This window comes from Dermochelys coriacea, chromosome 21 (genome assembly GCF_009764565.3).
Source record: "Dermochelys coriacea isolate rDerCor1 chromosome 21, rDerCor1.pri.v4, whole genome shotgun sequence".
Classification (NCBI taxonomy): domain Eukaryota; kingdom Metazoa; phylum Chordata; order Testudines; family Dermochelyidae; genus Dermochelys; species Dermochelys coriacea.
The window spans coordinates 1,735,585-1,748,171 of record NC_050088.1 but is presented as its reverse complement, the minus strand read 5'-3'; the positions used below and the strand labels follow the sequence as shown (position 1 = coordinate 1,748,171).

At 47.3% G+C, this 12,587-nt stretch overlaps 1 protein-coding gene and 1 long non-coding RNA gene across 3 annotated transcripts in view; one reads left to right on the top strand and one right to left on the bottom strand.

Annotated features, from left to right (window-relative positions):
• Positions 1–9,379, bottom strand: part of LOC119846197 — a 49,931-nt gene extending 40,552 nt beyond the window's left edge. For both annotated transcript variants that reach the window (XR_005289789.2, XR_005289788.2), the window contains exon 1: positions 9,219–9,379. This is a non-coding gene — a long non-coding RNA (uncharacterized LOC119846197). The remainder of the gene's footprint in view (positions 1–9,218) is intronic.
• Positions 9,380–9,391: 12 nt separating this feature from the next.
• LRIG2 (leucine rich repeats and immunoglobulin like domains 2) overlaps positions 9,392–12,587 on the top strand; it is a 42,328-nt gene continuing 39,132 nt past the window's right edge. Inside the window, 1 exon segment of the mRNA XM_043500634.1 lies at positions 9,392–9,612. Within this exon segment, the coding sequence (XP_043356569.1) occupies positions 9,392–9,612 (221 nt within the window).

The following is a 12,587-nucleotide window of genomic DNA, read 5'->3' as shown; positions in this document are numbered from 1 at the left end:
CCACACCACGCTCCTTGTGTCGGCGGTGCGTGTCCTCACCAGGAGCGCTTGCACCAATTGAACTGCCAATAAGGGGCATTGTGGGAAGGCTTCCGAAAGGCAGCAAGTTGCTGTAAGCAGTGCAGTGTTTATACTGATGCTGCATCACCCTAACTACGCCAACCTAAGTGTTATGCCTCTCGCGGCGGTGGAAGTAATAAGCCAGCCTAGGGGGCAATTTATGTCAGTGGGAGCAACATTCTAGTGTAGACGTTTACAGAGTTAGGGCGACAGAAGCTGCCTTGCATCAACCTAACTCTGCAGTGTAGACCAGGGCTCAGTTTGCACCTCTTCTCATGAAGACACACTCCCGGCTAGATTGATCTTTTCCATGCTCTGCCCCTCATTCCTATACTTTGAGCATGGGCTGTTAGATATTCCTGAAGTTCAGCACTGGAACAGATCCCAAGCAAGGGGCTTGGGAAGCACATCCCCAGCCAGCCATGCCGCTGGAGCTGCAGCTGAGGCTGAGTTTCCCTCAATCCTGCGTCCTACCCACCAATGTGCATGCCATAAAAAGCGAAGGCAGAGTCGCAAAATTTCCATGGAGGTTTCATGCCGCTGTGACTACACTGACATCAATGGAGCTACTCCTGATTTACACAGCTACAAGTGAGGGGAGTATCAGGCTTGTTCTGTTTGAAAAACTCCTGTGTAGAGGCAGGGCCTCTGAGGACAACTGGCTTAGCTGAGACTAAAGCTGCTGGTATAACAGAGCAGTCCCATTTCTCATCCTGCAGGTCAGGACCAGCTGAACATGTGGAATGGGTTTCCATTAAGATGTAGATTCCTGCTGCCATGGCAATGCTCTTGTAAATGCAAAGGGAAGGGTTGTTAAAGAGACCTGCATTCATAGATTCATAGATACTAAGGTCAGAAGGGACCATTATGATTATCTAGTCTGACCTCCTGCACAACGCAGGCCACAGAATCTCACCCACCCACTCCTGCGAAAAACCTCTCACCTATGTCTGAGCTATTGAAGTCCTCAAATCGTGGTTTAAAGACTTCAAGGAGCAGAGAATCCTCCATCAAGTGACCCGTGCCCCATGCTACAGAGGAAGGTGAAAAACCTCCAGGGCCTCTTCCAATCTGCCCTGGAGGAAAATTCCTTCCCGACCCCAAATATGGCGATCAGATAAACCCTGAGCATATGGGCAAGATTCACCAGCCAGATACTACAGAAAGTTCTTTCCTGGGTAACTCAAATCCCACCCATCTAATATCCCATCACAGGCCATTAGGCCTATTTACCATGAATATTTAAAGATCAATTAATTACCAAAATCACATTATCCCAGCATACCATCTCCTCCATAAACGTATCAAGTTTAATCTTAAAGCCAGATAGATCTTTTGCCCCCACTGCTTCCCTTGGAAGGCTATTCCAAAACTTCACTCCTCTGATGGTTAGAAACCTTCGTCTAATTTCAAGTCTAAACTTCCTGGTGGCCAGTTTATACCCATTTGTTCTTGTGTCCACATTGGTGCTGAGCTTAAATAATTCCTCTCCCTCTCCGGTATTTATCCCTCTGATATATTTATAGAGAGCAATCATATCTCCCCTCAACCTTCTTTTAGTTAGGCTAAACAAGCCAAGCTTCTTGAGTCTCCTTTCATAAGACAAGTTTTCCATTCCTTGGATCATCCTAGTAGCCCTTCTCTGTACCTGTTCCAGTTTGAATTCATCCTTCTTAAACATGAGAGATCAGAACTGAACACAGTATTCCAGGTGAGGTCTCACCAATGCCTGTATAACGGTACTAAAACCTCCTTATCCCTACTGGAAATACCTCTCCTGATGCATCCCAAGACCGCATTAGCTTTTTTCACAGCCATTCTTGTGCTTTGATTCCAGACTCTCCTCCCTCCCCATTTGGCTCTTTCTGTGAGACTCCAACAGCTGGACAAACCTGGAATGATTAGCAAAGTAGTTTCAGCAGCTCCTTAGTTGGTACAGAAAAGAGTTTGACCCTCCCTGAGCAGCTCCTGCCTTTGCAATATGATCTGCAGGTTTGCACAGATGCTAGGATACCTGCCAGGAGCAATGAACTCAACCATCCTCTGCAGTGACTCTTCTCTGAATGTTCAGGTTTGCTTCCATTCAGATCATGGTCTTCCGACCCATAACCTGCACGCTCGGAATGGCCAGTGTTGTGTTTCATGTTGCTCTGAGAAGCAGAAATCTGAATGGCTCCTGCGGCTGGAGGAAGAGTCAGAGTTTATCAAGTGTAAACCCTCACCCAGACTGGCACAGTCCAAGTGAGCTCCAGTAGATGGTGCTGGCCAGGGGATTATGACAAAGCATCACTGGCCGGTGAATGCAGAGCTGTGTGCATTGGCTGATGGAAACCACAGTACTGAACTCTAGTGTGCCTCTTGCATCCCAGGCAAGCTAGGTGTGCTGTGGAGACAGCGTGCCCAGAGCTGGGGGGAGATCCTCGCTGCACAGGCTGGAGGAGCAGGGAGTTCTGTGGGAGAAGCGTGTTCAGCCTGGAGAGGTGCTGATGCGATCTGCACCTCGACATGCCCTGCTCAGCTGCCAACAGAAGTGAGGGCGGGGGCATGAAAATCACAGAAATTCAGGGAGCCAGAAGAACCCTCAAAATGAAATATCTGGGCATTTCCATCTCAGGTGGGTGAGAGTCAGCAGAGCAGTGTAACTATGACTGCATCCTATGGGTCTGGACATTGCACAGCCCTTCGTCAGGGGCACCCAGAGCAGGTGCTGTTTGTCCATCATGCATGCTGTGGGCTGCAAGAACGGGGCAAAACCAGGCTGAGCAAAGAGCCACTGTGGGTGTTTTGTCAGTAGCAGGGTCCAGACTGGCAGAGGCATTAGGACAGGGCTTGTTTTTCTTGTATTCCTAATCCCTGGACACAGCATTTGGAAGGAGGAAGGGAGCTTTCACCAGCACTACCCCACCACCTTTCTGCTGAACATGGGCTGTGGTTGACATTACCCTGCTTCCTTCGAACAGTGCATCACAAGGTTGCTGCCTGTCCAAAGTTCTGTGTGCAGAGCCCAGAGGCTCTGTAAACACAGTTCTTCTCCTTGGCAGTTCTGGGGACACTGACAATACAGGCCTGCATGTTTACAACAGCCACCTGCCCATTGCACCAGAGGGGAACTAGCAGAATCAACTCCCTTCCAGCTACAGGCCCTGTTCATGTTCAGAGATTGCTGTGAATGTGCCAGTCTCTGAGAGCAACCGACAGGTGGCATGATTTTCAGAGGTGCTGAGCACGGATGTATTGAGAAACGTGGGTACTCAGCATCCTGAGAATCAGGCCCCGACTGTAAAACACACCTGAGCTCACCAGCTTGTAATTTTCAAACGACCACCAGGTGGTGGTTCAGGCATGGGCATGGAACCTCCCCCCCCTCAGGCCCCCCAATTGCTAGACACATAACCACACTTTCAGAAGTGACCACTGATTTGGGGGATACGTTTTGGGCCTGATTTTCAGAGGTGCTGAGCACTAGGCATGGGTTTGGGGCTGTGGGTGTTCTGCACTTTCCAAAAATGGAGGCACCCAAAACCCAGAAGCCACTTTTGAAGATTTTGGCCTTAACACTATCCTGGACAAAGCCTTAGAAAACACATTTCAGGGGATACTCCTGCACTGGGATCCAGGCAGAGAGGAGAGATGATTAGCACTTTTCCATCTCTGCCTTCTGCGATGCTACAGCAACTGAGACCAATCTCCAAGAGACGCTCCCAGCCCTTGTAGGAATGATGGTGCAGCTATTTCTACTTATATCTTTAATGCTTTTTATTGCCTGCCTGGATGGGCTCCTCCCTAGCTAAGGCATATGATAAAGGGTGCCCCTAACAATGTGAGAGGCACCCTCTGCCTGCAGCACATTCATAACAATCCCTGAACCTGAGCTTTCTGCATCCTCCTGGACTGTCACTGCCTCCAAAGCCTAAGCAATAGCAACAGCCAAAGCAGGGCCAGCCAAGGCTGCTCCTGTGGGTAAGGCCCTGAACTAGGACTTGTGAGCTGTGGGTTCAATTGCTGCTAGGTCATACACTCCCAGGCATGGGCCAGTCAGAAGTTCCCAGCACCCACAATTAGGGCCCAGCCAGGTTTTCAGAAGAGCTTCCTTCCAAGACTGAACATGTGTGGAATGCCAGGGTCCAGCCTCTTAGTTCCAAGGAGTAGGTGAGGCTCTATGGAGCAAATACATATCACCCTAACTGTAAGGAATCATGACTCTTTTAAAGTAAACTGGCTATAAGGTACTTCATGGACAAAGCTCCATGACAGCTCCCATTCTTCTCCTCCAAGGTGGCTGGATAGTGCCAGGGTTGTAGTGCAAAGCTAATTAAGGAGACTGATGACAGACAGCAGCCTACATGCCCCCGGCTTCCTCGGGAAGGATGCTGTCATTAGTGAGACCCATTATTGATATTTTTCTCATAACTATTCCCATATGAAATGGAGGGAGAAACCAATGAAATTAAGGGGAAAACCACCAATGAAAAATGAAGGCATGAATGCAGACAAAGGACTGCCTGGCAGCCATTCTAAGGGCTAGGAATTAGCCCTAGACTGGACTGCAGTTCAGGAGAATTGTTCATGGTGAATTGGATAATCACTGTGTCAGATGTGGACATGGATCCAAGAGATAATTTGGAGATATGATATAACAGGCGGGCTCCACTCTTCAAATTCAATGGCTCAGATTGGCTGGGTGCATTCATTGTGTTGTGTGACTTAGAGAAGAGAACTCAGGGAACAATGATCAAGCAAAATGCCCACCCAGTACTGGCCCTAGGGGAAGAGTTCCATATTCTAGTCCTAGAAGAGGTCAGGAGCTGGAATTCATTCTCTGGGTTGGGAAATTTCTCCCAAGAATAGTATTTTTCTTAAGAAAAACAGTTCTTCAAAAAAGTCCCTGCTTTTATTATCAGTTTATTAAATAGCTCTTTGCAGATTGCAGCTACTTCCTGATTTTACAAACTGAGGCCTTGACCCTCCTCCCATTGAAGTTAATGGTGTCATTCTCCTTTGCCTTGGCCCTTCGAGGACTCACTTACACCTGTTCAAAGTGGTTTTCAAACACAGTTATTTTGATTGGGTAGCATTTTACACTCACTTTATACAGGTGTGAGTGACCACACAAAATACAAGGCAGTGGAGAATCAGGTCTGTGGAGTCCAATTTTTCCAAGAGTCCAGGGCTAGATCTTCAAATGCTCAGCGCCCACAGCTGGGGCCAGTTTTTCATATGTACTCTGTACCAGTGAACTGAGCCCCTCTGGAAACCTGCTCCTAGACTGTAAATAACTAGATTAAAAATCATTCAAATGAGGGGCAGATGACAGATTTGGGAAAAGAAACATCTCCATTTGCGTGGGTTTGTTATCAAGCAGATTTGTTCTTGTTTTAACATAAACAATGTAAATGTAGTCAGCTTGCACTCCAATTAAGGCGTGAGGGGGAAAAAAAACAATAACACAACACATGCATCCGGCATACGTGGGCAGAAATGAGTCCATTTAGGAAATAATATCATAATGGGTCTGATTTTTCTTCACACTAGAACCTGCCACAAGCACTTATTTCTCAGGCTGCCTGATAAAGTGTGTAACTGCTAACAACAGTGACTGTGTGTGTGTGCAATGGGTAAAATAGACTGTACTGCCACTTTGTATGAAAACGAGCTGGCAGCAGCTACTGCTCAGAGCCAGGGGAGAACTCAGCAAGTGTTACAAAAGGTAACCAGATTAAAGAGCATCCCTTATAGGGGATTGGAGAGTTTAAAGAACTGATAATGAAATACAGCACCTCAAATCCAGCCCAAGTCTGTAGTGACCAAGCAGCAGCACCATGGGCCGCTAGTACAATTCCTAGTGGCCAAGCCTCCACAAATGCCACCACCTAATTTGGTGCTGATTTGTTGGTAAGCCCTCTGCTGAAATGCCTGTGAATGAATGAGGCACAAAGATGGAGTGAGTGTCTGGAGGGCAGGGCAGGGAGAGGTACTGGCAAAGGAAGGTGAATGTGGGAGTCTTGCACTGCCACTGTCCATCTATAGCTGTTCTCTGGATAAACGGAGGATTCAGTCTCGTGGGCTACCAATTTCACCAGCACTAAATTCACCCTGGGGCTGATCTTGCACCGTACTCAAGGGGAGCAAGGTTCAGATCAGGGAACGTACTAATGAGTTTTAATTGCACTGCTCTATGCAAGATGTAGCTTTCCAATTGTGCCACTAGATGGCACTCTTGTCTTTACCACCAATACCATCAGGCTAATAAGGCCAGAGCAGGATAGACATATCCCAGGAGCCGGGATAACATAATTCATTACATTCCTAGGAGTCAGCTCAGGACACAGATGGATTAACACAGACTTCATGATGTACCCTCAAACTAGAGAGAGGTGAAAGTGAGGGCCTCTGTTACAGGAGGATGGTGTTTATCTCTGAGTACCCGACAGACATATTCCCCTGAGAGATTAACTGACCCTTCTCTGCACTCAGATGAATTGTTTGCATTGTATCTCAATTATACACATACAAACACAACTGCCCTGCTTATTTAATTCTAAACTTGCTTCCTAGTATAACAAGAGGAAGGCACCAGCCTTATAGGCAAGCAGCAGACTTCCCTATCCCCTTAACTATAGCCCATTGCTATATAAACAAATACTTATTTTCCTTCTTGGGACTGAGAACTATACAGGCATCTCAACATATAATGGCTGCAGACCTATAAGGCCCAACAACCTGTAAAACTACAGGAAACCGTATTGAGAACCAACCGCCGGATTCAGTGTGGGTTACCCCTAGAAGCTCTAGTTTCTCCCTGCAGGGCTGGGCTGCAGCCAACTGGTAGGGTTACCAGCCCTCCAGGATTGTCGTGGCGTCTCCAGGAATTAAAAGATTAATCTTTAATTAAAGATTATGTCATGTGAAGAAGCCTCCAGGAATATGCCCACCCAAAATTGGCAACCAGTTGAGACCTAATCAGTGTGGAATAGAGCAGAAGAATTTCTTCTCCTGTCTTGCTTACAAAAAAGAAGTACTTGTGGCACCTTAGAGACTAACAAATTTATTTGAGCATAAGCTTTCGTGAGCTACAGCTCACTTCATCGGATGCATTACAACACTCCTGTTAATACATCCCAGAAGGATGTTTGCTTTTTTTGCAACAGCATTACACTGTTGACTCATATTTAGCTTGTGATCCACTATGACTCCCAGATCCCTTTCTGCAGTACTCCTTCCTAGGCAGTCAGTTTCCATTTTGTATATGTACAACTGATTGTTCCTTCCTAAGTGAAGTACTTTGGATTTGTCCTGATTGAATTTCATCCTATTTACTTCAGACCATTTCTCCAGTTTGTCCACATCATTTTGAATTTTAATCCTATCTTCCAAAGCACTTGCAACCCCTCCCATCTTGGTATCATCCGCAAACTTTATAAGTGTACTCTCTAGGCCATTATCTAAATCACTGATGAAGATATTGAACAGAACCAGACCCCACTCATTGTGTCCTTCCAGCAGGACCGTGAACCTCTGATAACTACTCTCTGGGAACAGTTTTCCAACCAGTTATGCACCCACCTTATAGTAGCTCCATCTAGGTTGTATTTCCCTAGTTTGTTTATGAGAAGATCATGCAAGACAATATCCAAAGCCTTACTAAAGTCAAGATATTCCACATCTACAGCTTCCCCCATATTCACAAGGCTTGTTACCCTGTCAAAGAAAGCTATCAGGTTGGTTTGACATGATTTTTTCTTGACAAATCCATGCTGAGTGCTACTTATCACCTTATTATCTTCTATATATTTGCAAACTGATTGCTTAATTATTTGCTCCGTTATGTTTCCAGGTACTGAAGTTAAGCTGACTGGTCTGTAATTTCCCGGGTTGGCCTTATTTCCCTTTTTATAGATTGGCACTGTGCCCCCTACAATTACTGATTATACCCGCTTGCGCAGTCAGAAGAAGAACATACACAGAGCCGTCTATGCATGAGTGATGTGGTGCCATGGTGCCATGGTATGAGGTGGTGATGAGTGATCACTATGCTTAAAATGCTTGCAAGAGATGTGCATTATTCCGAGTCTAGTTCCAATTGACTGTGCATAAAAGCAAGAGCTTCACAGCCCACCCCCCAGACTCCATGTCTGGGAACCACAGTCCTTAAAGAGGACTTCAGAGACAGGAAATGCAACTGACCATCTGCAAAACAGTGTAGTGGACCATCCATAAAGTAAACAAATTGAAAAAAGGTAGGGAAAAATAGAGAAGTCTCTCTGACCTTTCTTCATTATAGAAATCCTAGGGGTTATTTTTAACGACAGATAGAAGGAAATTTTCAGATGGAAATGTGGTTTTTAAGTTGACAATATCCCATTGATTGAATTGCATTTCAACCACATGTTCAGCTCCACATATCTGCAGGGGAGATTATTGCTATACAAATGAAATATCATTTTAAAGGTAGCAACTTGGGCCTTTGGATGTGCCCATAATATAATAATACATCACAACTTCCTACACACCAGCTGCTGTTCCCCCCCCCCCAGCTGCTCTATGAGAAAACCCCCTCCTAATCCCTTTGCCTGGAGGGGTTTTAAGAAGAACTTTGTTCAATGGTTTCAGAGTAGCAGCCGTGTTAGTCTGTATTCGCAAAAAGAAAAGGAGGACTTGTGGCACCTTAGAGACTAACAAATTTATTCGTGAGCTACAGCTCACTTCATCAGATGCATTTGGTGGTAGCTCACGAAAGCTTATGCTCTAATAAATGTGTTAGTCTCTAAGGTGCCACAAGTCCTCCTGTTCTTTTTGTTCAATGGCTGAGTCTTGTGTTTTCTTTCCCCGTCCCCTGCTTTAGAAGTTGCATTCCATTTTAATTTTACATCCGGTTGCTATGGCTTGTTAATGAAACAGGCCAGATGAGCTTCTGGCTGGTGCGCGGCGCTGGATGCGGAGCGCAGTCTGGGAACAGGTAATAGCGGGGCCACATCTTCCCAGCGCGCCAGGCTCTGCCCTGCGGCCAAATCGTACCATTCTCTGGGTCACGGTCCTCCCACCTCGGAGCCAAGAGCGCCCCCGGGGCCAGAAGCCCCACCCCCGCCCCGGCTGGCTCCGCCCCCGTGAGCTGTCACGCGCTAGCCCCGCCCCTTAGAGCGCGCAAGCCGTCGCCTCACCTCCTTCCATTGGCTCCTCCCCCTTCAGGTGCCAGTTTGTAGCCCCGCCCCCTGCCGCCTGTCACGGCGGGCCCACCTGGCCGCTCGGAGGCCGCGCGCGCTGGGCGGGGCTCGCGGCGGTCCCGGCCTGGGAGCGCCCCGCAGCCGCCTGGGGCAGGGCCGCGGCCGGCGGGATGCGAGGAGCGGGCTCGCGGCGGGGGGCGCTGCCCCTGCCCCTGCCCCTGCTGCTCTTGCTGTGCGGGGTGTGCGCGGCCGGGGAGCCGCCCGGCCAGGCCTGCGCCGCGCCCTGCTCCTGCCGCCGCGGCCTGCTGGACTGCAGCCGCCTCCGCCTGCCGGGGGGGCCCGGCGCGGGCCGCCGGAGGATCCCGCCGCTGCCCGCCGGCACCACGGGCCTGTGAGTACGGGGGGGGAGGGGGAAGGCGGCCGCGCGCGCGCGCGCGCTCGCTCGCTCGCTCGCGGGGGCCCGTTGCTAGGGGTCCGTTGCCAAGGCGCCTGGCCCTGCCCCTGCCCCTGCCCCTGCGCGCCAGGCCGCCCCGGCTGGGGGGCTCGCTGCGCCGCACGGCCCGGCCCCGGCGGCCCCCCCCGGGGCGCGGTGCTGGAGTCGGGCTCGCAGCCCCAACCGGGGCGAAGTGCTGCAGTTACCGGGCTGCCTCACGACGCCCAGTTATCCCCGCCTGCTAACTAATTAATTGCTAATTAAGCGAATTCAGACCAAGCCCTTGTCCCCTGAGGATATGGGCAAAGTCACTGCCGCCGCCGTGGCGTTCAGAGGAATCGAAGGGAAGAAGCCAAATAGTCCCCCCATCGCTGAGTTCTGCGCAAATCTGGGGCCCCAGGTGCGGGGCGGGGCGGGGCGGCCTGGGCCGGGTAATGTGAGTGAGCCAGGAGAGGTCTGACTGCCGATCGCCTGTATATTGACCGCGTGGTGTAAATCTACGCGGGCCTCTCCGTAGCGCAGTCTGGCCTGAACCTGTTCACGTTTTCTGGTGAAGCGAGCAGGGCTTGCTGAGTGCTCAGCAGGAGACCGATTTCTTGCTGCTTGTTAAGCTGAATAAGTCAGCTCTTAACGCCGGTAGCTGTTTCTTTCCTTCTGATTGAAAAGAAATAAACTTTAGTAAGCAGAATTTGTTTTGGAAAAGCATCATTGTTGTATATGGCTTTGCTTTCTGAAATCTGTCATTTTTAGATGTGTCCTGCTTCTTGATCTTTGTTTAGCTGGAAATTGACTTTAAGTGACAGCTAATCTTCCAAAATATATAATGAAACTGCAGTTTTCTTTTGTAGAGTATGTACTACAGAATAGTTTAGCAATAGAAAGAGACGTCTGGAGGTAATGCTTTTGTAGAAACTGAACCATAATGTATATAATCTGCTATGTGGGGGAAAGGAAAGATATCATTGTATTGTTGCGGATGAGAAAGTGAATCTAATCATTAGTATTTTATTGGCATAAAGTGCAAATTTGCTTTCCTTGACTGCCAAGAGAGGTGTGTTGTGCAAAGTTTCTGGTTTTAGTGTGACGGAGAAAAGACTGGACATTAAAAACCTAAATATCTTTGTGGATCTGAGCCAAAGTTTGAGGGGAAATAAATGCCATTATCTGTGAAAGAATGGGCCGGCCCTATCATGGACCAAAACACTGTCTCAATTTCCCAACGTAGATTAGGCCCGGTTGTTTTATATTGGATTGATAAAAGGAGAATTTAAATACTCCGAACTGCTTAATAACATCTTTCTTTCACAGTCCATGGTGTGAAGTAATGACTTGATTTGAAATGCCAATTCTAATCCCCGTTGATTCTGCCCTTCATCTTCTGGAAAGAGAGAAACTGAGATTCATGCAGTTAACTTTTCAATATCACCTTGTAACCTGGGGTCCAGTGTAGTCCACGTGAATGTATTAGAAAGCTACTGGTCCTTTCTAAAGAATTGGATTTGACTTGTTCTTTGCCAGTTTGTTTATCCTCCGTGCACCACCTGTGCTAGTTAGTGGTTGCAATTCAGTGGTGCTGCATGCACATCTTTTTGTGAAGCTCTGAGATCCTGTGAGTTGTAGATTTAAAGGTATTATAGAAATGCATTTGACTTCTTTATTGGAACATACTCTTTGGACATCTACAGATTTTAACTGGCAGCTAATATTGGGCACAGTGAAAATGTAACTGCTTAATTTTCTATTTGTCTAATCAAGGTATTTGCTAGTATCTGTGATTAGTTTAAAAGCGATAGTTTTAGGTAAGCCAAAAAGTGTCAAATTCCTCTGGTATAGCTTATAAGAGTATAAATTTTCTATAAAGAAAACAGATTATATGACTATAAAATGTGCATGGATTTCACACTTCAGGTGGCAACATATGCAATCATAGGTGTGGTATTGCAGTCATTTTGACTGTTCCACTCTATCTTCTACCTGTACCTTACCAACTTCTTTCCTATCCTCTTTACTTGATATAGAGATTTCCCCCTTTAATAAATTCTTCTCCAAGAGATGTCTCTTCCTGAGCCATATGTTCCTTTACACCTGTCAGCTTTCCCCTAGTATAAAAAATATCCTACAGCCTTTTTAATTTTACATGCCAGCAGTCTGGATCTGTTTGTGTTTGTGTTTTTGTTTTTAGGTGGAGCCCATCTTTCCTGAATAGGCTCCTCCTTTTCCCAAAAGTTGCTAATAAATCTAAAACTCTCCTCCCCACACCATAATCTCCTCCAGGCATTTAGACCTTGCAATTCTGCCTGTCTTTCTGGCCCTGCATGTGGAGCTGTAAGCAGTTCAGAGGATGCTACCATGGGAGGTCCTGGACTTCAATCTCTTATCTAGCAGCCTAAAGTGGGCTTCCAGGACTTCTCTCCTACCTCTCCCTATGTCACTGGTTCCTCCCCATCATTGTACATCTGTCTAGATGTCTCTTGAGATCCACAAGCTTTGCACCTGGCAGGCAATTTACCATGCAGTTCTCCTGGTCATCACAAACCCAAATCAGACGTCAAGAATTATAACATTCAAAAACCAGTTGGAGAACACTTCAGTCTCTCTGGTGACTCGATTACAGACCTGAGAGTGGCTGTCCTTCAACAAAAAAACTTCAAAAACAGACTCCAATGAGAGACTGCAGAATTGGAATTAATTTGCAAACTGGATACAATTAACTTAGGCTTGAATAGAGACTGGGAGTGGATGGGTCATTACACAAAGTAAAACTATTTCCCCATGTTTCAGAGTAGCAACCGTGTTAGTCTGTATTCGCAAAAAAGAAAAGGAGTACTTGTGGCACCTTAGAGACTAACAAATTTATTTGAGCATAAGCTTTTGTGAGCTAAGTGAGCTGTAGCTCACGAAAGCTTATGCTCAAATAAATTTGTTAGTCTCTA